Source organism: Corvus moneduloides, chromosome 8 (assembly GCF_009650955.1).
Source record: "Corvus moneduloides isolate bCorMon1 chromosome 8, bCorMon1.pri, whole genome shotgun sequence".
Classification (NCBI taxonomy): Eukaryota; Metazoa; Chordata; class Aves; order Passeriformes; family Corvidae; genus Corvus; species Corvus moneduloides.
Window position 1 is genome coordinate 4,283,926 of NC_045483.1, and position 27,087 is coordinate 4,311,012.

At 48.2% G+C, this 27,087-nt stretch overlaps 1 protein-coding gene across 1 annotated transcript in view; it reads right to left on the reverse strand.

The window, feature by feature from the left end:
• Window positions 1-9,072: 9,072 nt before the first annotated feature.
• The window catches only part of LOC116447386 (deleted in malignant brain tumors 1 protein-like), a 28,154-nt gene continuing 10,139 nt past the window's right edge, over window positions 9,073-27,087 (reverse strand). The window contains 25 exon segments of the mRNA XM_032116520.1: window positions 9,073-10,296; window positions 11,383-11,771; window positions 11,885-12,057; window positions 12,284-12,495; window positions 12,803-12,953; window positions 13,729-13,758; window positions 14,226-14,537; window positions 14,670-14,705; window positions 15,302-15,424; window positions 15,816-16,127; window positions 16,577-16,618; window positions 17,078-17,389; window positions 18,146-18,187; window positions 18,608-18,919; window positions 19,052-19,087; window positions 19,684-19,806; window positions 20,198-20,509; window positions 20,958-20,999; window positions 21,459-21,770; window positions 22,527-22,568; window positions 22,989-23,300; window positions 23,433-23,468; window positions 24,217-24,561; window positions 24,564-25,016; window positions 26,272-26,583. Of these exon segments, the coding sequence (XP_031972411.1) occupies window positions 10,011-10,296; window positions 11,383-11,771; window positions 11,885-12,057; window positions 12,284-12,495; window positions 12,803-12,953; window positions 13,729-13,758; window positions 14,226-14,537; window positions 14,670-14,705; window positions 15,302-15,424; window positions 15,816-16,127; window positions 16,577-16,618; window positions 17,078-17,389; window positions 18,146-18,187; window positions 18,608-18,919; window positions 19,052-19,087; window positions 19,684-19,806; window positions 20,198-20,509; window positions 20,958-20,999; window positions 21,459-21,770; window positions 22,527-22,568; window positions 22,989-23,300; window positions 23,433-23,468; window positions 24,217-24,561; window positions 24,564-25,016; window positions 26,272-26,583 (5,057 nt within the window). The 3' untranslated portion in view covers window positions 9,073-10,010.

Sequence of the window (27,087 nt, forward strand, 5' to 3'; positions counted from 1 at the left end):
CCCACCTAGAACAGGCCCTAACTGGATAAGATTGGCTTCTATCAAAGCCATGCATCCAGCAGGATTCCTCCAGTCTTCTCCCTGGCATGTGATGGTGATGGTGTCAACACCACCATGGCCTATTGTATCCCAAAGGATGCCTCCAGCTCTGCCTCACTCTGTCAGGGAGAAGGGACTGAGCTACAGAGAGTAAAAAACCAGCTGAATTTTCTTAGCTGAATTAAAAATGAACATTAATTCTTTCTTTTCATGAATGCTTTTCTTATTTTCATGGCACAGTACAGCTCTATTTGGAGCCCTGACATAGGGATAGAAGGTGACATGGAAGGAACACGGTTCAATGCAAAAATCTTTAGTATTAAGAAGCATTAAGATTTGCTTTTTCAGTGTTCCTCAGTCTCCTTTATGAAACAGATCCCAAGGAAGTCCTGCAGAGGGCTAATCCCGTGTACCAGGAACCAGCAGTGATGACAGTAGGGCTGACATTTGTGGTCTTGGAAGAGCAAAGTTGTTTTCCAGAACATCTTAAAGAAATCTATCAAAATCTGCTCCTAGGAAACAAACAGGGTTTGTAGTGAAATAGCTTTGGGCTGGAGGTTGGGCATTAATCTTTCTTCACAGAGAGAAGTTTTGCTGCACTGGCAGATCTACCGTCCCTGGAAATAGCTTTATTTAGTGTTATAAATTCTCTAAGTATCTTGGCCTGGAGGGGCTAAAAGCAGAGGGAAAATGCGGAGATGTTCTGGAGGCTGCTGCCACTGGAGGGCGGGGAGGCTCCGTCCTTGGGAAGCGAGCACGGGGCTGGGAAAAGATGCTCAAACACCACAGAGCTGGTGTGGCACCCATAAAGACTCTCCACCTGAGCAAATCCCTTTAAAACTAAGCAGAGGTGAAAATAGACATGTGCATATTTGTAAAGAATTTCACTGAAGTACTTTTGAAGGAATAAACTGGAGCTGACTGCCTTTCTCCTGTAGGTGTATTTCTTACTCGTGTTTATTTGTATTTCTCATTCCCTGGGGAGAAAAAGAAATCACTGATGTGTGTGAACTCACAGCTTTTTCCCCATGCTATAGTAATATATTTGTTACTTCTTCCAACATCATGCTGCACTCCTGAAAAGTTTTCTCATGCAGCAAATCCTGGTTTTTGCTGAACCCATCACATTCCCAACAATCTGGGGCCGGCCATGCCCAGTGTCCTGCCACAGTGGAGGTGTTCCCAGTGCCAAACTCACTTGTGCTCCAGCCCCTCCCCCAGCTCTGTTCCCTTCCCTGGATACGTTCCAGCCCCTCAATGTCTTTGTTATCCTGAGGGACCCAAAGCAGATCCCAGGAGGTGCCTCAGCAGCGCCAGCACTGGGGATGGTCACTGCCCTGGTCCTGCTGGCCACACTAATGCTGGAACAGGCCATGTTTTCTCCCTGGCAGCCTTTCCAATAAAGTCCAGTAAGTTCTGAAGTGGAAGGTGTTTCTGAGGAATGCTTAGAGAAAAGGCAAATCCCAGCTGAAGTAACTCACATCCTCAATAACATAACCTGCAAAGAGATTGCCTGTATTTGTGGTGAATTTATTGTAAAGTGAAAACTTTATATATGAAGCTGCTTTCCTTGGACAAAACTGAGTATTGAGTGCTGGGTCCAGCTTTGTGGCCCCAGAGGAGAATTCCCTTGGGATAAGGATGTCACATCCAGCTTCTGGAAGCCCCAGTGAGGGAAAATCTTTTGTCAGAGGTAAAGGCTATGCCAAGGTCAAGGGGTGTCAGTGACCTTGGCCCCACACATGGCAGGAGAGGTCATTTCAGCTGTTACCCAGCTAAGGCTTTGTGTCAACACACCTTGCTTGTCTTGGCATGTGCTGCATTCCTGCAGCTTTTCCTGCTTTTCTCTTTCATGTGGACAATGGTCTTAATGGAGAGCTTTTCTCAGCTTCCAGCAAATCCCTTTGACCTCAGCAGCACCATGGGCAGGGTCACAAAGAGTGCCACCAGCGCCGGTGACATTCTCCAGCGCCCTTTGAACATTTGTCATCACAAACGTGGGACTGGCCTTGGGGTGCCAGGGACTGAGGTGTCACTAATGCTGCCTTTAAATTTAAGTAGATTTTGATAATAAAATCAATGCAGTGAGACACATGAAGTGTGCAGTCTGACTCACTCCCAGTGCAGAGAGGAAGATAAGACTCTGTAGGCTGCCAAAGTTAAATGATTTATTCCCATCTGAACAATGGTTATGAAATTAGTAGTAATGAACTAAATTACCTGTGTTAGACAAAGGTTAGTGGGTATTTATTGATATATTTACAATTAAGTTTTTTAATTAATAGAGCAAAATCAAGGTTCAACTCATCGAGACAAGGATGATCAAGAGATGAGGGTAATCAAGCCAAAGCAACACAATGTCACCAGGACTTCCTTATAACTTTGCAGGGACTTTTCATTTCTCTGCATTTTAATATCACTTAAGGGCCTTTGAGTTTCATTAGGAAGTGAAAAAAGTCTCTTAGGGGTTTTTTGTGTGGGGGGTAACTCTAGATAACAGATAAAATTAAGAATGTTGTTTTATGCAACAGCTTTCCTTTTTTAAGACTTGAAACTTTTAAGGACCCAATCCAATGAAGAGGTTTTTCACACACAAAAAGTCCCATCCTTTCAGTACTGTGGCAAACCATGTTTATATTTATCGTTCAGTTTCATACATTAGTTCTCCTTAAAGATTAAAAGTCCATGGTTAACCTCATGAAAACTCATGTAAATCAGAATTACTGCTTTTATCATGGTCAAAATATGCTGTATTTTAAGTTTTTCCTCATGCATAAGATACTGAAGAAACTAAATAAGGTGCAAATCAGGAATAATTTAAAGAGGAAGTTTTTTATGGTAGTGAAATTTTTTTCAAGATAGAAATAGTTGAATAGATATGAAATTGTAAATGCCAGGTATTTCAGTTCCCATAGAAGCTGATAGAGGAGGAAATAGAGAAAATATACATTTTAACATTACAGTTTTTGTAAAATTAACTGTAGCTTCAGAACAGGTTCTTCACCCAGAGGGTGGCTGGGCACTGGAACAGCTCCTCTGGGAAGTGGTCACAGCACCAAACCTGCCAGAGTTCAGGAGTGCCTGGACAACATTATTAGTCAGGTGGTTTAATTGTAGGTACTCCTGTGAGGAGCAGGGAGCTGGACTCAATCAATAATCATGGATTGTTTCCAAATCCAGATATTCCGTGGTTCAATGATAACACTTCACCTTTTCTGTAAAACCCGTTTTGTTTCACAAAGAGTCCAACAACTGGATAATTAATTATGAGCTGACTTTCCTGGCTAACAACTTGAAAAATCAATCAGTGGAGAACAGGATAAGACTTTGCAAGTTTTTTTACCATCTGACAGACATTAAAAAAGTTGCCAGGATTAAATCTGGGTAAGGACCTAAAAGGGCCAGAAGGTCATGGCGTATCCTTCAGAGGAATTTGACACAGCTCTGGTTCCTTTTTCCTGCTTTCTGCCCCTGAGCTGCAAAAGAGTTGTGACTCTAAACCTTTGCATTTGGTTTATCCTGATTATCTCACTCAAATGAATGATCCTCAAATGTTCAATAAAAGCTTTGTCAAGGCGGGATGTGTGGGATTAGGACCTTAACTTCAGGAAAAGTCTCCTGTGCGAAAGGTTGTTGCTTCTATAAGGGCAGAACGTGCCTTGGGATTGCTTTTTGTTGCTCCTCCCAAGCCTTGGTACTGAGAAAACAGAACTGGTTAAAAGAAGTTACAGGTGATTAAAAAAGTATAACGGTAGTATAACAGCATTGGATGGACTCTGAGTGACACTGCTTAATGTGCTCTGAAAGATTTTGAATCATAGTTGGATGGAAGTTTGCCATATCAAATACAGATTTAAAAAAAAGGAAAAAAGAGGGAAACACTGCACAGGACAGAGATTTGGTGACAAGATGGGTATTAAGAGAGGTATAATGCTGTGGAGAAACATGTTTTATAGTTCAGGGGAGCATTTATCAATTTGACAAAATTAAAAATTCATTGTGGCTCCTCTTGATCAAGCAAAGGTATTACCTTGTACAGGAGCAAACAGCACTGGCATCATGGTGGTTGTCACACTTCTCTCTACACCACCCCTTGTGAGAACATTCCCACAGATATTTCTCATTCCCCCTGCACTGCACATCATCCATGACAATTTTTCTGGGGCTGTGAGTAAAGGTGACATTTCCTGAAGGTGATGCAGCATGTCCACACACCTGCTGGTTACAGACAACTTCTGTATCACTTTGATCCCAGAAAAAATATTTCAGCCTGCCCTTAGCACTGCTTCCACCCATTCACCACCCTCACTGACATTTATTTCAAAGACAAAAGAGAATTTCCCTGAACCTGGACATTTCATGGAGTCAGAGATTTATGCTAGTTGGTTTATGCTGCTTGCAGCAGGTTGTTCTGGACCGTGTCTGTAGGAGTATTGAACACCTCCAGTGCTTTGCTCTGTACAGGTTCAGTTCTGGAACATCAGACCATGATATTAAACACAATTGCACAAATATAAGAAGTTTGCCCCTTCCTTCACATCCTGTGCCAGCTGTGAATAAAGAAATCAGTCACTTCTAGGTGGAGTTTTCAGTCACTGCAGTAAATGCAAAATCTGTGAAGGAAATGGGCTATTGCACATGGTGCTGAAGATACTATTGAAACAATAAGAAGCAGATGAATGCATCTTGTTTCAGGACTATTGCACAGGTCTAAACCAGAAGTCAGACCAGTTTTGAAACACATCAGTTTATGGTTGTGGGGGAAATATGAATTTTTAAAGTGTTAGTGATAAAAGAGTTGCATAAATGAGACAATGTCGTCAATAAAATGAAAATCCAAGGTAAATCAAGATAAAACCAAGGGATTTTATTTGGTAGGATTTGGTACTACAGAGGAAATGTTGCTGCAAGGCAAGAAACTGAAAGAGCAGTGATGGCCAATGTAATTTCATACAATGGAAATACTTCGAATTTCTAAAGTCATTCTAGCAAATTTTTTTGCAAGAATTCATTTCTAATAGCTTCATTTTTCATGTACCTTAATTGTTGTTGGAAGCCCTTCTCTTTTGTGGGACCAGTGGTTAATCCCTCCCCTTGGATATCCCACGGCAGCCGCTGGCCCAGGAGGAACCAGGGAGAAAACATTACCAGGGCAGCGGAGTGCCTTATCTGCAGGAAACAAAATGCTATTTTTTTTTCAAAATGCAATGCCAGGAATCTTCAAAACTGTCCAGATTCTATCCTGTGTTTCAAACAGTTAATTTCCAGCTTGACTTTTGTCAAACTGGCTGTCACACTTGGCTGCCTTCAGGCAGCACCTCGTGTGACGCACGGATGAGTCCTTGCGGTGCTGGCAGGGAGCAGCCCACTTGTCTTCCCCAACAATGCATTCCTTAGCAAAATCCAGTGAACTTCTGAGACAAAGAGGGCTTGTCTCACGCTGGCAGGGCTCAGATCAAGTGTTTGCTCTACGTACTCAGAGTGCTGCTCTCAAACCAGCGCTGCCTGCTCGGGAACCCGAAAGGAATCTGAAGCAGCAGGTTCTGGCCACCCTTCTGCAGCTGGGGCTATGGTGTTGGATTTCTGAGCCTGAACTGGGGATGGCAAGATCCAGCATCTGGGCTTTGCCAAATAGAGTCGTGGAATCGTTGAGGTTGGAAACATTTTTGCATGGAGGCACCGAGCCCTCACATGAACATTACTCAATTTTCATCATATCTCATGCAACAAAGACCCACTTGAATCCAGGGCTAGCAACAGAAGATGGTAACTAATGCCAAAGGCTTCAGAAATATCTCAACATCACTAGTCAGTCACTAGGAGGAAAGAGAGAATCCACCTCTCTGAAACGATGGTTCCTGAAAACTGAGAAAAATACAGGGAAAAAAAAGTGACAGTCATTCAGACTTGGCAGGCTCTTTAGAACAGCAGCAGTACAATTAAATTCTATATTACACCCCGTGACTAATCCACTTATTTCAGAAAAAAAGAAGAAAAAGTTTGGTTGGATGGGTACCAGGTGATTCAGGGCAAAAGAGGTGCTCCAAGTGTTATTCTAGGAAATGAAAACAACTCTCACTCCCTGTGACACAGCCGAGTCACTGACCAGTTTCCTCAGCCAGAAGAGGTTTCATTAAAATAGACTTTTTGTGTCATGAGTCTGAGAGAGAAAGTCTCCCAAAGTTCACAGGCTGCTGTGAGAATTTCAGTGTCTCCTTAGTTTTTGCCACCTAGATATAAACTGCCAAAAAAATTAAAAATACAATAGGTAGGTTCTAGTACAATCCTGTTAAAAAAGCTTGGTTGTGACTCAGTGAGTCTGATGGAGTTAACTAAGGAAACAAAATTGTCAGTTGGTTGAAAAGATCTCCAGGCTATATTCCTTTAGTTATTTAATTGGAATTTGGTGCAACCAGTGGGGCTCAGGTGTTAAAGGACCCCTAAGCCAGAAATGGGAGCAGAAGGTTGTGCTCAGCTGCTTAATTCAGCTTGATGTCAATGGATATTTGTGGGATTCCAGGGGCAAGCGTGGGGAGAAAATAAAGAAAACAAGAAAAATGGTGTTTCTTACCCATACCCTGCAAACCCTAATTAGCTTTTTTAAACCTCAGTCTACATGAGGATTTGTTATTAACAACTGGAAAATCAATCTACTTGCTGGCTATGAGATGCAGGAACAAAATAAAGTTTATTTATACCCAGTTATAAATATTTTTGTGGCGGGTTCCTGGGAAGGAGGACTACAGAGCTGAATTATCTTCTTCATACTCCAAAATTAGGATAGAAAGATAAGCAGGATGGGAAATTCAGCATACAAACAAGCAAACAAGGGCTTTGTTTCTGAGCTTTGCTTCAACCCCTCTCCTGGCCAAATAGGAGGCTTGGTAACACTGGAAACAGCATGAAGTCAGGAACCCATAGACTCCATGCAATTATTTACTGAAAATATATATATCTATTTTAAATCAAATTGCTTTTGATCCCTTCTCTTCCCATTAAAGGAACCTTTAGGAGAGTCTCTCAGGAATGTGCAGTTTTGTCAGATTTCTGAGCACTTTCAGCTGCTTGCTCATTGTCCCCTCCCAGTGGGACATGGGAGAGAATCAGGGAAAAATAAAATAAAATAAAATAAAATAAAATAAAATAAAATAAAATGAAGTCAAGTGCCTTGAGCCCCCCCCCCCGCAGCCTTCTCACCGGCACAGCCAGCACAAGGAGCTGACAAATCCTTGACTGAGTGTGAGAGCTGCTCAGAACCATCAGTGTGTTCTCAACATTATTCTCATCTTAAATCCAAGCAGGGCTCTGTACCAGCTGCTAGGAAGAAAATTAAATACCCCAGCCAGAACTAGGGCAGTGGTGTAATTCAGTCACTGGGTTGACGCTTCTAAGGGATTTTCTCATGGTGCTGCCAGCAAAATATTTATTGATGCTAAGGTGATTAGCTGAGTGCATACTACTGAGGAAACAAGCACGTGCTACATGGTTGAGTCGTGACAGACACACCAGGAGGAAATGAAATAACCTAATACCAAAGTCAGACCAGTTATTCAAAGGAAAAAGCTGCCAAGTGATGGGGTTTGTGTCTTCTGTGAGGGCAAGGAGGTGACAACAATGATCAGCTGCCAGAAAATTAATATAAAAAGAGCAGACGAAGTGTCCTTCACGTGCTCCTGGTTCTTGACACCCTTGTGTTTGCAGGCACCAGGCTTCACGGTGAGATTGGCGTAACACTGATCCCCTACAAACCAAAAAAAAACCCAAACAAAAGGCCAAATAAACAATTTTAGCTTACATTTTGGCTTTAATTCTTTGTATTTTTTAACTAGAACATGAAAGGCAAAAATCCCAGGTCATGTTTTCATGCACCAGTGATAAATGTTTATGTGGGATTTGGCTGTTTGCATTTCCAGCATATTTCAGTCTGATTTATGAATGTGCACAAGACATTCTGAAAGCCTGGGTAAGTCCTGAGAAGCCAAGCTCCTCACAACCTCAAAGCATACAACCACAAAGGGAAAAAAAATTAAATAGTTTTGTGATCAGCAACCAAAACTAATAAAAACGGAACAAAAGTCTTCCTTCTGGAAAGCAGACGTTGAATGTCTTTCACCTCTTGACTGACATTTGGGTGAGAGCTGAAAAATCTCATGGCTGAGAGTCAATCTCTTGGAGGAGATTTGTAGTTTTGCCTGGTTTAGGATGTATATCAGTGGGAAGGCTTCCAACTGATATAACAAACCTTTAGAATAGATGGTGTGTTTCAGCCTTAAGGCTTGCAAACAAATCCTCTTTAATAGTTCAGTGTCTTTTGAATTTGGATTTATTCAATCTAGAGAATTGAAAACTTAATAGAAAATATATCAATCAATGCTCAAAATAATTAGAATATTGTATAGCCACAATTCCAGTTGCTGTGGTAAGATCAATTTTTACATTTCCTTTCCAGAGATGATCCATTCTGACCAAATTAAATCTTCCTTCCTTTCAATAAGCCTTGAAATATTTCTTGATGCCTCATTCACATTTTCGCTCCAGCTCACAAAATTTTGAGGCATTAGGTAAATGGTTTTAGGATGATGTGAGAGGAGAATGAAAGAGGAGAAAAATGATAAAATGATTGTGCTAAACAACTTGTGGCACGGAAGTTGAAATTGTTTCTTAATCCTTGAAGTGGTGTTAGGATTACAAAGCTGTTCTAAGGTATTGTGGCAGAATTTATTGCAGATAAAGATATCACAGCTTCCTACAAATGGCACATGTGGGACTGTCATCAGTGAAGCATTTTGGTGGCTCATAATGTGTAAGGTTTACCCTGCATTCATCCAGTGAGGGATGCTGACCTTTGCTCTGAAGAAAACAGCTTCTTCGGTTCCAGTCTTGCAGAAAAACCATTAAGAGCAGAAACAACAACTGCCAGGATGGTGACAGCACCAACCATCAGTGTGAGGGAATTGTTGTCAGCAGTGGGAAGATATTTAAATATTTATATTGAGATAAATTTTATATTAAGATATTTAGAAGCCCCCTGCTTAGTGTTTCAGAAGCAGGGGCTCAGACCCTCGCTGGGAATTTTTAATCAAATAGACCACACTCTTCAACACAGTAAAACATTTGTATTTTAAGCACAGAGGCATTAATTTGAGAGACATAATAGATTTATTGCTTTGTAAACATTCCTTCCTTCGATTATAAATTACACTGCTCACAGAACAGATTACTTTCAGCTTGGCAATCTCTGCATTTTATAAATAAGCACAGACCCATCATTGTTTCAGTGAGAAATTCAGCATTAAAAGCAATACTCAAAATAATTAGAATATTGTATAGCCCCAATTCCAATTGCTAGAAGAGCCCAGCCCTATGAGTGAAACTTATTGGAGTTTGATTCAGCATATTGAAGATCAAGGCACAAAGAGCTCCCAGATCAAAGTCAGAAATAAGCAAACTCACAGATTCATTGCTTTCAACTATTTGGACAGGCTTCATATTAGCAGGGATGAGAACTCAACTAAGTAAACTTCAGAAAACAACTGAGAAGCAGAAAACAACAGAGGGAATGAAATGTTTCTCAAGAAGGCTGGGAATTTGCTCCTGGCTGGCTGTCTTGGACTCATGGGCTCGTTTAGTTTAGAAAAGACCTTTAAGGTTGTCGAGTCCTGCCATTAAATTAGCACAGATAAGTCCACCATCAAACCATATCCCCAAGTACCATAAAATTCACAATCAGACTGGAGCTAATTAGCACAATTCAGGGAGTTATAGTACTAAAATGGATTACAGGCAACTCCCCTTTGGGACAGCCAGAGCAGTTACACTTTATAAAAACACAGCTGAAAGCAGAAGCTTGCAAGGTGTTGATCCTTCCTTTTTTATGGCAAAGTTGGCAAAAGCAGATTTCAGTGACAGGTGACAGAGCTATGGCTTTTCTTGAAGCCTATTGGTCATCTCAGAGCAAATGTGAGAGAAATTTATTCAGGTTTCCTGGTGTTCCCACTCGGAGCACGCTCTTCTTGGAGCTGAAGGGGTCCAACCACCACTTCCACTTTCTCCTCAGCAGAACTGGTGTCTCTCTTGGCCCTGGTGCTGCAGGTCTGGTAGCAGTGGGAGGAGTAGTCCCCGAGCCTGCAGACCAGCATCTGGCACTTCAGGTACACTGATGGGTGCCGGCTCATGAACTCAAAGGCATTAAATTTGAACCGAGCAAAGTGGCTGGAAGGGGAGTAGAACGTGGCATAGGAAGGATCTCTAGGACACCTAGAAAGGGACAAAAAGGGAATTAGTCTTCATGGATGCACACAGGCATATTCCTGCAAAATTACAGAATAAAAGTAAGTTATATCATAGTCAGCTACTAAGAACACAGTGGGATGAAAATGCAACTTGCATAACATAGTAGAGACTTTTAAAATACAGACTTTTTAAAGTCCTATGAAGCAGCTGGAGCATTGGCAACTCTTCCTCTTTTTCTGAGAGAAGAACACTTTAAGTGGTGAAGAGGGAAGAACAGACTCTTACTTGTGTCAGTACTATACAAGGCATAAAAAATTAGTCTAATGCTTTACCCAGTTTTACTAAAGTATTTAACTCCTAGGATGGTAACTCCTACTGCCAGTTTTCACTGTCTCATCTACGTTTCTCCCACTGCTTTGATTTTTGCTCACAGGACAAAGATGAAGTAAGTGAAATGAAATAATAGTAAGGTCTAAATATAATTCTTATTTCCAGGCTCATACTGTAAAAATAAAAAATATAAAAAATCAATAATTTTCACAGTCTGTTGATAGTGAGTTCTAAACCAATTCAGATTAGCTGCATTATTTTAAATAAATGTGGATGACAGGTGTGATTCTAGCAACTTGAAGTGATGCCTTTTCCTGGTCTTAAAATCGAGAATCAAACACGGTTAGAAGGGGAAAAGGGATTTTACGTCTGTATTTATTCTAAGGATCCTTAGGTGCACCATGCCCAGGTGGAATGCGCTGAAATGCACGCCACAATGCACACACACAAGAGACTGGGTATATCATTATAGGTGTTACTAATTAGCAGATCTATCAAAAATTCCCCAATGAGAGGCTCGAATGGGCCCCCCTCCCCAAGGAGCCTTCCCCTGGATGGTTCTATCTTAGTTTACAGAATGTGTTCTGGAGAGGACCTTGGGGTCTGGGGCTTTCTGATCCCTAACTATGAGGCTTCTAAGATGTTTAGTCTCCTAGCTTGACAAATAAGTCTAAGAATGTAGACTAAAAACCACTAAGAATACAGAAGTTGTAAAAAGGTATAACAGGGGTGTAAAAGAAAAGGCAAAAAATCATCATGACATCAGAACAAAACTCTTACCCATTCTTGACTAAATAATAGGCCAGCGTGTTAAAATCATGAGGGTTAGGTGATGCCACACAGGTGTCCACAACCACCTTCAGGTTTGGGTCTGAGTTGTGAAGACAAGCTTGGAGGTACAGATTTTGGTTGAGGTCGATGTAGTAGGGAGAGCTGCGCACTTGCCGCAGGAACGCTGGGGAATCGTAGAAGGTGATGTTCATGTTGTATCTTCCAAACTGATACTCATTCACGTCCACAGTGTCCTCAGCAGCATACATCACCTGCTGCCAGCTCTTCCTCAACATTTTGCAGCTGACGTGTAAGTTGATATTCTTTTTCCTCTTGATTATGTACCCGGAAGATGCAACCCTGATCATGTTGGAGTAGTTGATTGTATCGTTGTTCTCCTGTGTAACAACGCAATTTAAAATCAGGAATTGCACTTTTGTCACATTCCACCTAAGTCCTAAGTTTTGCTAAGCTTAAATATGCAGTTGAGTGCCCCAAACAGGGAGTGTACCTCTTGTATTGTCCCACAGCTGTTGTAGGGAATGTTGAATACAACCTCCTGTGACGTGACTGTCGGTCTGCAGCGACTGTCGTTCAGGATGACCCTCTGTGCTGAGTAGCCTTGAGACTGGAGGTAGTCTCTGCTGACCACAACGTGCATGTAGTCTGGCAAGCACTGAATGGCTGATAGAAGGGGAAGATACAATATGTTTGTGACTTTAGGAATTTGGTAATGATTAGAGGCTTTTTTTTCTAAATTTAGAAGTTATGCAGTTCCCACCCCAACCCACTGTATTTCACTCACATCATTCAATTTCCACAAACATCTTTAAATTTACACAAACATTTATTTTGCAAACAAAAGCAATAAATAGGCTTGTCTGTTGAGAAACACTGGCCAGGAACTTACTGGTGTTATGACCTGCTGGAATGGAGGAGTAGTGAGCCTGAAACCCTCTGAAGGAGTATCTGGAATCACTGTGGAAGCGAACACTCATCATGTTTGAAGAGGACACGTATGTGGGAAAGGAACCAGAACAGAATCTTCCAAGAAGAGGGGAAGAGTGGAGAGGCCCATCATAGACTTCAATGTAGTCATGCTGGCATGTGCCACTTTGCATCCTGGTGGACAAACATCAGCACCTTGTCAAATCCATTTCAGAAACTCTGACTTCACTGCCTAACGTGCTCAAGTCTTTCAGCATTTGAAGTTTTCACAGCAAAGGTTTAATTTGGCTTGTACACAGCTTTAGCAGAAAATGGTGAACAAAAAATGCAACAGCAATCTGGACTTTGAACTGGTCTTCCAACTGTGGATGTTATTGGAAGTATCTTTAAAATTGGGAAGGTTGCCTGTTTCAGATAAGATTTCAAACTTCTCAAGTGAGTTTTGACTGATATTTGCCCAGCGAATCAACATTTTACTTACATGATGTCTCTAAATGTGAGTGTTACACGGAAATTGTTCTCTACTTGTATTTCCCACACGCAGTCAGCGTTGTTTGGATAACTTCCAGGATAGTTGGGACTCTGCAGCACCCCAGAGGAATCTGAGATTGAGCCACCACAAAAATAAGGTGCTGCAGAAAGAAATGGGAAAGAATTTACTTACAGTAACCTCTGCAAAAGTGTACTTGAGCTGTACGTGTCTCATCCACAGCTGTCGAAAAGCAAGTCCCCTGCTGACTGCAGGTCATAGTCTGTAGGAGCCAAATCAAAACTAATATTTGTTTTCATTTTAGGCTTGCTTTCATGATGAATTTGGAATGCCCTCAGTGGTGGATTTTCATCCATGGTGTCAGACTACCCTCTTCAGGCTGGGCTGGTAATACCTTGATGTTTTCTGCCCCTTTTCACAGTTGAGGCAGATTCTGGGAGGTGTCATGACAGTTGAAATGGAAGTGCCTTCCTCAACAGACAGCCTCTCATCATCCTCTACTCTGCTGCTTCTCTTTATTCCCCTAAGGTCTTTGAAGGGTAAATAAGTTGCAAATTTTCTAGAAAACTCTGTAATTTTATGATTTCAGGCTGAAATAAACGCTCCAGGCCGCTGTGAAAAATCTTAAGTATAAATACAGCTGAAAAAGCTTTAGTGTTCCTGCCAGCATGAATGACATAATTCTTGTTAAACACACAGATAATCCCAGAAGTGTGTTTGTAAGAAGGTGAGCACAAGCTCTGAACTTAAATCCTACAAGATGTGACATGAAAAGGTGATAATCCATTTTATATTCTGCCTAAAAAATCATGCACATTTGCAGTGATACTGTCAAAGACAAATTTAAAAAAATGTGCAACAGGGAGACAGACAGACCACAAATTAGGAAGGTGAGAAGAGTCACAGAAGAGCATTACCTGGTGGAGGTGTTGAGGTGGCCACAGGAGCTGTGGGTGTGAAGGAAGAAGAGACACACATGAGAAGTGCAGTTCATGAGAAAGGTCCTGGGGCCAAGACATGGCCTTGTTTTGGGGCAGAGTGTTAAAATGGGGATCACAAGAGGCAGGGGATGAGGACACAGGGGGCCAGGCACAGAGGGCCGTGAGCTCCACAGGAGACCCAGTTGCCACCACCAAAAATGATCATATTCTCATTTCTTCTGATCATATCCCAAAACCCAGAGTATGTCAAGGAAATAGTGCTACCCATGCAAGACTTGAAGAGGCAAAGGCAGAATGATCCCTGGGTGTGTTACCCCGGTTGCAGTGAAAGGAAATCCCTGCTCAGGGAGTTTCACCAACTCAGCGATGGCTACAGAGTTCCTGGACTCAAAGCTCAGCTCCCCCATTTGCCACATATAGAACCCATTCAGAATGACGCACGCACAGGCCTGTGGTGTCTGCTGGCCACTCACCTGCACAGATGACACCGGCATCCTCCACATGTGCACAGTTGTGCACGCCCCAGCCGTTGTGCCGGCACATCTGCAGGGAGGGCTCGTCCCCGCGGCACTGCACGTCGTCCAGGAAGATGCGGCCGGAGCCCAGGCCGAAGTGCGCAGTGTCCAGCGCAGCCATGGGCTGGCCACAGCCCAGCTGCCGGCACACCACCTGGGCATCCTGCAGGTCCCACTGGTCGTCACACACGGTCCCCCACGTGCTGCCGTCGTACAGCTCCACGCGGCCCTCGCAGCCGTTCCTGCCGCCCGACAGCCGCACGCTGGCCCCTGGCACACGGCACAAGGCACAAGGACGAGCTCACTCCAGCCCGGCACTCTGCTGTCCCCACAGGGGCCACTGCAACAGGGAGCCTGCGTGGCTGCTGCAAGGCCAGCGATGGGGCTGGGGGCTGGACTTACCTGTGGAATATGGCCTGGCTCTGGTGGGCACTGGAGCTATGGATGCAAGGAAGAATTTGGTGTCAATGCCAAAGGTTCCAAAGAGAGTTGGCACATGTCATGCAGCTCAGAGTAGCCTATTTTCTAGGAGCCCCTGTTCTATGACTCCTATGACATCCTGCAGAGTTCTTTCACTCCTCTGAAATGAGCATCTTGACTTCTCTGTTTCACACAGGAGCCCTGTGCATACAGAGACCTCTCCTGAATTTCAAACCATTTAAGGCAGTAGCTTCCTTTCCTGCAGCCACATCCCCATTGCCAGAGCATGTCTAGCAAATCGTTCTGGTAGTAGCCATGCAGGAATTGAGGCGCTTAAGGCAGAAAGAACATGTTGCTGCTGGTTGCAGTGAGAGGCAATCTCTCTGCAAAGAGTTTCATTGAGCCAGCACTGGCTGCAGAGCTCCTGGACTCAAAGCACAGCTGCCCCATTCGCCAGCTCTTCCTCATGCTGTATTTGCACCCTCACTTTAGTTTGTGGTGGCCTAAGTGGTGAGGCCCAGGGCTGGGAGACTCCGTGCAGTGCAATCAGCTCTGGGAGAGGAAGGAGATCAGGAGCAGTAGGGAGAGCAGTGAGTGAGAGCAGACGGGGTTACCTGGTGTGCTGCTCTTTGCTGTGGTAGCCATTGTCTCTGTGGTGGTTGCCAGTGCTGGGGTGGACACCTTGGGTGTGGCAGGGGATGGCTGTGTGGTGATCATTTCCAGAGGGCTGGATGTCTCTGTTGGGGACGTGATGAGTTCAATGGCAATGGAAATGAAAAGCAGAGCTGGAGAACTAATGCCAGGAGAGGGTGGAGCTCTTTCCTACTACTTTCTCAACCTGACTGCAGCCTGACTTGCTCCCAGTCCTGCCCCATCCTCCCTCAATCTTGCCCTTTGCCCCTCACTGGACGCCAAGAGCAGGAGGTGTGGGGAGCCTGCTGTTCCATCTCTGAGCAAAAACGGGGTTTGTGCATGACATCAACTTCAGCCCAAGGCGGCAGAAGACCCCAGCCTCAGCTCAGCCCTAGCTGTACCAGGGGAGCTCATCTCGGTCGTTCTCAGAGGACAGACCCGGAACCCTCTTAGAATGGTGCACACAAGGGCCTTTGGTGTCTGCTGGCCACTCACCTGCACAGATGACACCGGCATCCTCCATGTGCCCACAGTTGTGCACGCCCCAGCCGTTGTGCCGGCACATCTGCAGGGAGGGCTCGTCCCCGCGGCACTGCACGTCGTCCAGGAAGATGCGGCCGGAGCCCAGGCCGAAGCGAGCGCTGTGCGGGGCGTCCACGGGCTGGCCACAGCCCAGCTGCCGGCACACCACCTGGGCATCCTGCAGGTCCCACTGGTCGTCACACACGGTCCCCCACGTGCTGCCGTCGTACAGCTCCACGCGGCCCTCGCAGCCGTTCCTGCCGCCCAACAGCCGCACGCTGGCCCCTGGCACAAGGCACAAGGTCAGGTTTCCACCGACCCCACTCCCGGAGCCCCAGACTTCCCAACTGTTTTGCAGATTTTGCCCCAGTGACCATGAGCTGGGGTAGTGCAGAGCCAAAGTGGCTTGGTGGGGGATTCTAACTGCGGATAGACTTCAGGCATTCAGACATCAGTCTACACCTGTCCAGGCACCTGGTGGTGTCCTGTTGAAGCTTCCTGGGTGCAGAAGTCATTGATTCACTGAGGCATTTCCAGAAAAACCCTTTGCAGCCCTTGAGAATGAATCAACCTCTTTGGGGGACCACTCATGTAGCCTGGAGTAGCCATGGGAAGAGGGGACCAGCAGCCTTGCACTGAGCAGGATCAGCCCCATTGGACTCCCCATGTTCTCTTCTTGTGCCAGGTTGGGCCTCACCGCAAAACTGGACATAAGCTGGGTGAGCAGGACTTACCTGTTGTGAGCGGCCATTGAGCAGGAGGGGTTGGATTGGCAGCTGGAAGGAATAAGAGGGAGTGAATGCAATGGCAGTGAATGCTTCAGTCTTGTGGCAGTGTATGGACTTGTACGTGGACATGGACATGGACATGAGAATTCATGGTGCAGGACTAAAGGGGGAAGAGAGCTTGGTTCCTGCCTTTGCTCCTATCCTGATACCAGCCTGACCTGTTGCCAGTCATGCCCCATCCTCCCCAAAGAACAATCCTGCACTCCAGCTCTTTACACCCTCATTTAGTGCCTACAGCAGGAAGTGTGGAAAATCTGGTGTCCCCTCTCTGAGCAAAAATGGGGATTATTCATCACTCAGGCTTCAACCCCAGGAGGCAGAAGACACCAAGGCTCATCTCTGCCCTGGCTGTACCAGAGGAACTCAGCATGACTGTTCCCAGAGAACAGACCCAGAACCCTCCTAGAATGATGCACACAAAGGCCTTGGTGTCTGCTGGCCACTCACCTGCACAGATGACACCGGCATCCTCCATGTGCCCACAGTTGTGCACGCCCCAGCCGTTGTGCCGGCACATCTGCAGGGAGGGCTCGTCCCCGCGGCACTGCACGTCGTCCAGGAAGATGCGGCCGGAGCCCAGGCCGAAGCGAGCGCTGTGCGGGGCGTCCACGGGCTGGCCACAGCCCAGCTGCCGGCACACCACCTGGGCATCCTGCAGGTCCCACTGGTCGTCACACACGGTCCCCCACGTGCTGCCGTCGTACAGCTCCACGCGGCCCTCGCAGCCGTTCCTGCCGCCCGACAGCCGCACGCTGGCCCCTGGCACACGGCACAAGGCACAACATCAGGGTTCCAGCTCCCCAACATCCACAGCTGCCACCTCCACAACTCTTTTGGAGATTTGGCCACAGTAACTTTGATTTGAGGTGTGCAGATCTAAAGAGACTGAAGAAGGCTATTGACACAACAAAGACCCCTGGTTTGTAGAAGGCTGATGCATCATGAGCAAGGAGCTGCTGGGGAATCCTGTGCAAACAACCTGGGGGTACTGGGAGCTGCTCAGAGCATTGGGGGCATTTGCTGAAAAGGCCTTTCCACACACCATGATCATGGGACATCCCCTGAGGGGTACCACTCATGCACCCTGCAGATGTTTGAATCTATGGGGCCTGAGAGGGTATCCATGAGGGACTAGGCAGCTCTGCTTGATGGTTGCAAAGCAATAGCCATGACATGGCATCAGGACAGATACCTGGGTCTTGGGCAGCCTGGCAAGCACATGGGCTTGAGGGAAGGGATTGCTCCAATCCACTTCATACTTGCTGCCCTACAGCCAGGAGCCGTGGAGTGTCTGGCAGACCAGGGCTTGGACTCAGCACCATTGCACCTGCCCTTCTGCGGGGCTCAGATCCTCCCTGGCAGAAGCCCTCAAATGACAAGACCCTTTGCCATGGGCAGGAAGAACCAGCAACACTGCATTGAGCAGGCTCAGCCCAGCAGGCCCCCTCTCTTCTCCTCTTGTGCCAGGATGGGGCTCCCTGTAAAACCAGGAAGATGCTGGGGGACAGGAATTACCTGTTGTGTACGGCCATTGAGCAGGAGGGGTTGGATTGGCGGCTGCAAGGAGAAAGACAGAGTGAATGAAAGAGCACTAAAGGCAGCAAGCTTGTGGCAGGGGATGGACATGGACATGGAAAGGCTAGGCTCAAGGACTAAAGTGAGGAAAGGTCATGGAGGTCCTGCCATTGACCTATCCAGACACCAGCCTGACATATCCCCAGTGCAGCCCATGCTGTGATCCCACAAACCTGCTCTTTGCAACCGCATGGAGCACCTCCACCTGTGAGACAGGAGAGCCTGCTCTGCCCTCTCTTTACAAAAATGGGCATTTTGCATGACACGTGTTTTAGCACCAGGCAGCAGAAGACCCCAGCCTCTCCTCTCTGCCCTGGCTCGGCATGGCTGCTTCCAATGGATGACACCTAAAACATCCGGTGTGACCTGCTGGAGAGCTGGTGGTGTCTGCTGGCCACTCACCTGCACAGATGACACCGGCATCCTCCACGTGCCTGCAGTTGTGCACGCCCCAGCCGTTGTGCCGGCACATCTGCAGGGAGGGCTCGTCCCCGCGGCACTGCACGTCGTCCAGGAAGATGCGGCCGGAGCCCAGGCCGAAGTGCGCAGTGTCCAGCGCAGCCATGGGCTGGCCACAGCCCAGCTGCCGGCACACCACCTGGGCATCCTGCAGGTCCCACTGGTCGTCACACACCGTCCCCCACGTGCTGCCGTCGTACAGCTCCACGCGGCCCTCGCAGCCGTTCCTGCCGCCCGACAGCCGCACGCTGGCCCCTGGCACACGGCACAAGGCACAAGGACGAGCTCACTCCAGCCCGGCACTCTGCTGTCCCCACAGGGGCCACTGCAACAGGGAGCCTGCGTGGCTGCTGCAAGGCCAGCGATGGGGCTGGGGGCTGGACTTACCTGTGGAATATGGCCTGGCTCTGGTGGGCACTGGAGCTATGGATGCAAGGAAGAATTTGGTGTCAATGCCAAAGGTTCCAAAGAGAGTTGGCACATGTCATGCAGCTCAGAGTAGCCCATTTTCTAGGAGCCCCTGTCCTATGACTCCTATGACATCCTGCAGAGTTCTTTCACTCCTCTGAAATGAGCATCTTGACTTCTCTGTTTCACACAGGAGCCCTGTGCATACAGAGACCTCTCCTGAATTTCAAACCATTTAAGGCAGTAGCTTCCTTTCCTGCAGCCACATCCCCATTGCCAGAGCATGTCTAGCAAATCGTTCTGGTAGTAGCCATGCAGGAATTGAGGCGCTTAAGGCAGAAAGAACATGTTGCTGCTGGTTGCAGTGAGAGGCAATCCCTCTGCAAAGAGTTTCATTGAGCCAGCACTGGCTGCAGAGCTCCTGGACTCAAAGCACAGCTGCCCCATTCGCCAGCTCTTCCTCATGCTGTATTTGCACCCTCACTTTAGTTTGTGGTGGCCTAAGTGGTGAGGCCCAGGGCTGGGAGACTCCGTGCAGTGCAATCAGCTCTGGGAGAGGAAGGAGATCAGGAGCAGTAGGGAGAGCAGTGAGTGAGAGCAGACGGGGTTACCTGGTGTGCTGCTCTTTGCTGTGGTAGCCATTGTCTCTGTGGTGGTTGCCAGTGCTGGGGTGGACACCTTGGGTGTGGCAGGGGATGGCTGTGTGGTGATCATTTCCAGAGGGCTGGATGTCTCTGTTGGGGACGTGATGAGTTCAATGGCAATGGAAATGAAAAGCAGAGCTGGAGAACTAATGCCAGGAGAGGGTGGAGCTCTTTCCTACTACTTTCTCAACCTGACTGCAGCCTGACTTGCTCCCAGTCCTGCCCCATCCTCCCTCAATCTTGCCCTTTGCCCCTCACTGGACGCCAAGAGCAGGAGGTGTGGGGAGCCTGCTGTTCCATCTCTGAGCAAAAACGGGGTTTGTGCATGACATCAACTTCAGCCCAAGGCGGCAGAAGACCCCAGCCTCAGCTCAGCCCTAGCTGTACCAGGGGAGCTCATCTTGGTCGTTCTCAGAGGACAGACCCGGAACCCTCTTAGAATGGTGCACACAAGGGCCTTTGGTGTCTGCTGGCCACTCACCTGCACAGATGACACCGGCATCCTCCATGTGCCCACAGTTGTGCACGCCCCAGCCGTTGTGCCGGCACATCTGCAGGGAGGGCTCGTCCCCGCGGCACTGCACGTCGTCCAGGAAGATGCGGCCGGAGCCCAGGCCGAAGCGAGCGCTGTGCGGGGCGTCCACGGGCTGGCCACAGCCCAGCTGCCGGCACACCACCTGGGCATCCTGCAGGTCCCACTGGTCGTCACACACGGTCCCCCACGTGCTGCCGTCGTACAGCTCCACGCGGCCCTCGCAGCCGTTCCTGCCGCCCGACAGCCGCACGCTGGCCCCTGGCACAAGGCACAAGGTCAGGTTTCCACCGACCCCACTCCCGGAGCCCCAGACTTCCCAACTGTTTTGCAGATTTTGCCCCAGTGACCATGAGCTGGGGTAGTGCAGAGCCAAAGTGGCTTGGTGGGGGATTCTAACTGCGGATAGACTTCAGGCATTCAGACATCAGTCTACACCTGTCCAGGCACCTGGTGGTGTCCTGTTGAAGCTTCCTGGGTGCAGAAGTCATTGATTCACTGAGGCATTTCCAGAAAAACCCTTTGCAGCCCTTGAGAATGAATCAACCTCTTTGGGGGACCACTCATGTAGCCTGGAGTAGCCATGGGAAGAGGGGACCAGCAGCCTTGCACTGAGCAGGATCAGCCCCATTGGACTCCCCTGTTCTCTTCTTGTGCCAGGTTGGGCCTCACCGCAAAACTGGACATAAGCTGGGTGAGCAGGACTTACCTGTTGTGAGCGGCCATTGAGCAGGAGGGGTTGGATTGGCAGCTGGAAGGAATAAGAGGGAGTGAATGCAATGGCAGTGAATGCTTCAGTCTTGTGGCAGTGTATGGACTTGTACGTGGACATGGACATGGACATGAGAATTCATGGTGCAGGACTAAAGGGGGAAGAGAGCTTGGTTCCTGCCTTTGCTCCTATCCTGATACCAGCCTGACCTGTTGCCAGTCATGCCCCATCCTCCCCAAAGAACAATCCTGCACTCCAGCTCTTTACACCCTCATTTAGTGCCTACAGCAGGAAGTGTGGAAAATCTGGTGTCCCCTCTCTGAGCAAAAATGGGGATTATTCATCACTCAGGCTTCAACCCCAGGAGGCAGAAGACACCAAGGCTCATCTCTGCCCTGGCTGTACCAGAGGAACTCAGCATGGCTGTTCCCAGAGAACAGACCCAGAACCCTCCTAGAATGATGCACACAAAGGCCTTGGTGTCTGCTGGCCACTCACCTGCACAGATGACACCGGCATCCTCCACATGTGCACAGTTGTGCACGCCCCAGCCGTTGTGCCGGCACATCTGCAGGGAGGGCTCGTCCCCGCGGCACTGCACGTCGTCCAGGAAGATGCGGCCGGAGCCCAGGCCGAAGCGAGCGCTGTGCGGGGCGTCCACGGGCTGGCCACAGCCCAGCTGCCGGCACACCACCTGGGCATCCTGCAGGTCCCACTGGTCGTCACACACGGTCCCCCACGTGCTGCCGTCGTACAGCTCCACGCGGCCCTCGCAGCCGTTCCTGCCGCCCGACAGCCGCACGCTGGCCCCTGGCACACGGCACAAGGCACAACATCAGGGTTCCAGCTCCCCAACATCCACAGCTGCCACCTCCACAACTCTTTTGGAGATTTGGCCACAGTAACTTTGATTTGAGGTGTGCAGATCTAAAGAGACTGAAGAAGGCTATTGACACAACAAAGACCCCTGGTTTGTAGAAGGCTGATGCATCATGAGCAAGGAGCTGCTGGGGAATCCTGTGCAAACAACCTGGGGGTACTGGGAGCTGCTCAGAGCATTGGGGGCATTTGCTGAAAAGGCCTTTCCACACACCATGATCATGGGACATCCCCTGAGGGGTACCACTCATGCACCCTGCAGATGTTTGAATCTATGGGGCCTGAGAGGGTATCCATGAGGGACTAGGCAGCTCTGCTTGATGGTTGCAAAGCAATAGCCATGACATGGCATCAGGACAGATACCTGGGTCTTGGGCAGCCTGGCAAGCACATGGGCTTGAGGGAAGGGATTGCTCCAATCCACTTCATACTTGCTGCCCTACAGCCAGGAGCCGTGGAGTGTCTGGCAGACCAGGGCTTGGACTCAGCACCATTGCACCTGCCCTTCTGCGGGGCTCAGATCCTCCCTGGCAGAAGCCCTCAAATGACAAGACCCTTTGCCATGGGCAGGAAGAACCAGCAACACTGCATTGAGCAGGCTCAGCCCAGCAGGCCCCCTCTCTTCTCCTCTTGTGCCAGGATGGGGCTCCCTGTAAAACCAGGAAGATGCTGGGGGACAGGAATTACCTGTTGTGTACGGCCATTGAGCAGGAGGGGTTGGATTGGCGGCTGCAAGGAGAAAGACAGAGTGAATGAAAGAGCACTAAAGGCAGCAAGCTTGTGGCAGGGGATGGACATGGACATGGAAAGGCTAGGCTCAAGGACTAAAGTGAGGAAAGGTCATGGAGGTCCTGCCATTGACCTATCCAGACACCAGCCTGACATATCCCCAGTGCAGCCCATGCTGTGATCCCACAAACCTGCTCTTTGCAACCGCATGGAGCACCTCCACCTGTGAGACAGGAGAGCCTGCTCTGCCCTCTCTTTACAAAAATGGGCATTTTGCATGACACGTGTTTTAGCACCAGGCAGCAGAAGACCCCAGCCTCTCCTCTCTGCCCTGGCTCGGCATGGCTGCTTCCAATGGATGACACCTAAAACATCCGGTGTGACCTGCTGGAGAGCTGGTGGTGTCTGCTGGCCACTCACCTGCACAGATGACACCGGCATCCTCCACGTGCCTGCAGTTGTGCACGCCCCAGCCGTTGTGCCGGCACATCTGCAGGGAGGGCTCGTCCCCGCGGCACTGCACGTCGTCCAGGAAGATGCGGCCGGAGCCCAGGCCGAAGTGCGCAGTGTCCAGCGCAGCCATGGGCTGGCCACAGCCCAGCTGCCGGCACACCACCTGGGCATCCTGCAGGTCCCACTGGTCGTCACACACGGTCCCCCACGTGCTGCCGTCGTACAGCTCCACGCGGCCCTCGCAGCCGTTCCTGCCGCCCGACAGCCGCACGCTGGCCCCTGGCACACGGCACAAGGCACAAGGACGAGCTCACTCCAGCCCGGCACTCTGCTGTCCCCACAGGGGCCACTGCAACAGGGAGCCTGCGTGGCTGCTGCAAGGCCAGCGATGGGGCTGGGGGCTGGACTTACCTGTGGAATATGGCCTGGCTCTGGTGGGCACTGGAGCTATGGATGCAAGGAAGAATTTGGTGTCAATGCCAAAGGTTCCAAAGAGAGTTGGCACATGTCATGCAGCTCAGAGTAGCCCATTTTCTAGGAGCCCCTGTCCTATGACTCCTATGACATCCTGCAGAGTTCTTTCACTCCTCTGAAATGAGCATCTTGACTTTTTCTGTTTCACACAGTGAACAGGGAACAAGAGTGGACTGGGTTACCTTCTGTGCTCTCCTCCTCTGTTGCAATCGGTGCTGTAGTGGTCTTCTCTGCTGAGGTTGTCATCTCTGATGAGGTGGTCCTGATGATCTGCACTGGCATGTACTTTCCTGCTAGGGAGGTAATTCTTACAATGGCCACAGCCTTTGATATGATAAGCAAGGCTGGATTGTCAATGCCAGTAGAGAGGGCGTAGCTCTGTCCCATCATTTCTCATAGAGACACGAGCCCAAAGTACCCCGAGTCCTCCTCCAGCCTTCCAGCTCTGTGATCCCTCAGTCCTGCTTTTTCCCACCTCTCTGAAGTTCCATTCCTGCAGGTCAGGAGAGCCTGCTGTGCTCTCAATGCACAAAAGGGGCTTTTGCTTGGCACATGCTCACCTCACAAGGCAGCAGAAAATCCCAAACTTGCTGCTTTGCCCCACATGTACGAAGGGAGGGCATCAAAACCCACCAGCGGGACACATGGCAGGGGTTAGAGTCACTCAGTAAAGAGATCAGGAGCACTAAGGAGACCAGTATTTGAGAGATGACAGGGTTACCTGATGCACTCCAACCTGCTTTTCTAGCTGTTGTCTCTGAGGTGGTCATCTCTGGTGAGGTTATCATCTTTGTGGATGTGGTCATCTCTGCTGTGCTGGTCATCTCTGCTGAGGTGGACACCTCTGGTGTGCTAGTGGATGCTACTGTGCTGGTCATCTCTGCTGAGGTGGTCATCTCTGCTGAGGTGGACACCTCTGGTGTGCTAGTGGATGCTACTGTGGTGGTCGGAAATGGTAGGCTGGATGCTCCTGCGAAGGAGGTCATTAATGCAATGGCAATGGATATGGAAATGGACATGAAAAGCAGAGCTAGACAATTAATGGGGGAAGAGAGCATGGAACTCTCTCCTGTCATTTTGGGAGTGCCCCTGCAGAGCAATCAGGTCTGGGAAGGAAGTCCAGGGACACTGAAGAGAATAGTGAATGACAGGGGACAGGGTTACCTGCTGTGCTCTCCTCTACTGTGGTGTCCACTCTTGCTGTAGTGATTGTACCAGACAGTGTGGACGACGGGGCAGGGGATGACCCTGCAGTGGTCATCTCTGGTGAAGTGGACGTCTCTCCTGTGGAAGTCATGAGTAGTGTGGTGGTTGTCACCTCTAGGGTTGTCATTGGCACTGTCGCCTCCCCTGTGTTGGTTGTTAATTCTGTTGTGGTCATCTGCCCCAGGGATGTCATCTCCTCCATGAGGACTCTTGATGCTGGTTCTGTGAGTGTTGTCCCTTCTGTGATTGACTCCACTGGAGTGGTTGTCTCCAGTGTTGAGGTTGTTGTATCTGTTGATGTTGGATCAGACTCTTCTGTGAAAAAAGAAGAACACCCTACACATGAGCACTGTGCAATGGGTATGTCTGTGTGGTAGCTACAAGCCCAGTTCCTCAAGGATGAAGTGAAACCAAGAACAATTACTCTGATGGCATTGTCCATCTTGTCTGGGGTCAATGGGTTGAATGGAAGTGGGTAACAGCCAATTTAAACTTTTTCTTGGAAGTGGTATTTCCAGATGGTAAGCAGGGTAAGGTTCTGGTGTGGCATCTGCTCCCAGCCCCAGGACACCAGAGCCCAGGCACAGCCATAGACTCTACCAGGCTCCTGGAATGGAGGGGGTAGATGTGGGGCTGCTGACAGCAGCAGGGCTTGGACCTTTCACCATTGTGAATGCCCTTCTGCGGAGGATCAGGACATCCCCAGGAACAGTGGTCTTGGGATGGTGCTTGGTGCAAGGGCAGGAATGGACCAGGCTGAATCATCTCTTGAATACATGCAGCCCATAAAAGGCACTGGAGCTGTGAGTGCAAGCAAGAAATAAATGGCATTTTAAAAGGCTCTGAACAGATCACACATAGATTAATAGAGGTATTGTAGCAATTTTTATTCTTTTCTTCTAAGTTAAAAACACTGCTGTTGTTAGCACTTCCTTCTACCATGGATTCAGCTCTCCAGGCTCTTACTCTCTAAGGAAACATGGAAAACGGTGATACAGGTATAAAACACCTGAATAGTCTGTTGTTATCAGCCATGTCTCAGTTCATGATGATCTGTTATTAATACAGGAGAAAGTAAGACACAAATAACCTACATTCTTCTAAAAATTAATGGGAAAGCAAAATGAAAACAGAAAGGTGAAAGACTAGTCAAAATGGATGGATATTTGCAAAGAAAAAGGGCATTAATAGACCTAAATGAAGGAAGACTTGACAAATATGGAAACGATCCAAAGTAAATTGTGAGCTATGACAGTCTGGGTTGTGATTGTGAAACTATTACTGCCCATAACTAATCCATTAAGAGTTCACCTAACCCCATTCCTCCCTGATAAACTTTGCCTATCAGACATGGCTTTGCCTCTAATTGTGAATTGTTTCCTTTTAGCCACTGCCTGGTGATTAGATGGAATAATTGTTCTGCATATCGGCAATGTACATCTGATCCTTGGGGTTTTTAAGTGCTTTGCATGGATGAGCAAGTGCAGTTTTTATATGACCGTAGTGAGAAAACATGAGTCTGTGCTGGTTCTGAAAGGACAGGATTGCTGGGAAAGAAATGTGGGAGTACCTGAACAGATGACAGAAGCATCTTCGTAGTGGGCACAGTTGTGTGTCCTCCATCCCGTGTGATTACAGCGGAACAAGGACACCTCATTTCCTCTGCACCCCACGTTGTCCAGCACGATGTCACCCGAGCCTGGACCGAAGTAGGCACTCCCTAGAGCTGCAATGGCCCTGCCACATCCCAGCTGCCTGCACACGACCTGGGCATCCGCCAGGTCCCAGAAGTCATCACAAACTGTCCCCGACCGTCCTCTGTAATAGATCTCAACACGACCTTCACATCGGTGCCTTCCGTTCACCAGCTGGAGATACCGCCCTGTGGCAGAGAGGGGATTGAGCACAAAACAGTCAGGCAAACAAGCTGGAAGGGACTGTAAGGAGTATCTGTTCTTTCTTCTTCCCCTGTTGTCCCTAGGAGGTGTTGCCCAGCCCAGTATTAAGTGCCTGTGAGGACAGAGGTTATTTGTACGTTTTTTGTTCCTCTCTTCCAGTTCTCAAAATCAGCCACGTATATTTTATGCAAGATCCCTACAGTAAAGTTAGGCAGCAGGCTAAGCACAAACTATTTAAGCAAGAAAGGAAATTTTTAGGACAAGTTTAAGGACCTAGAGTCCACACATCACAACCAAATCCTATAGCTTTTAAGAGTAATTTTAGTGGAAGAATTCCACCAAATGTTCTACAGAATGGATGATGGTCTCAGCAGGATTATAAAGATTTCAGTAGGAATTCTGTGGCTTTATTTCTTATATACCAGTAAAATGTTATTACATTTTGAAATAAAGAAATAAGCTATCATGTATACAGCTGATTACTGCAT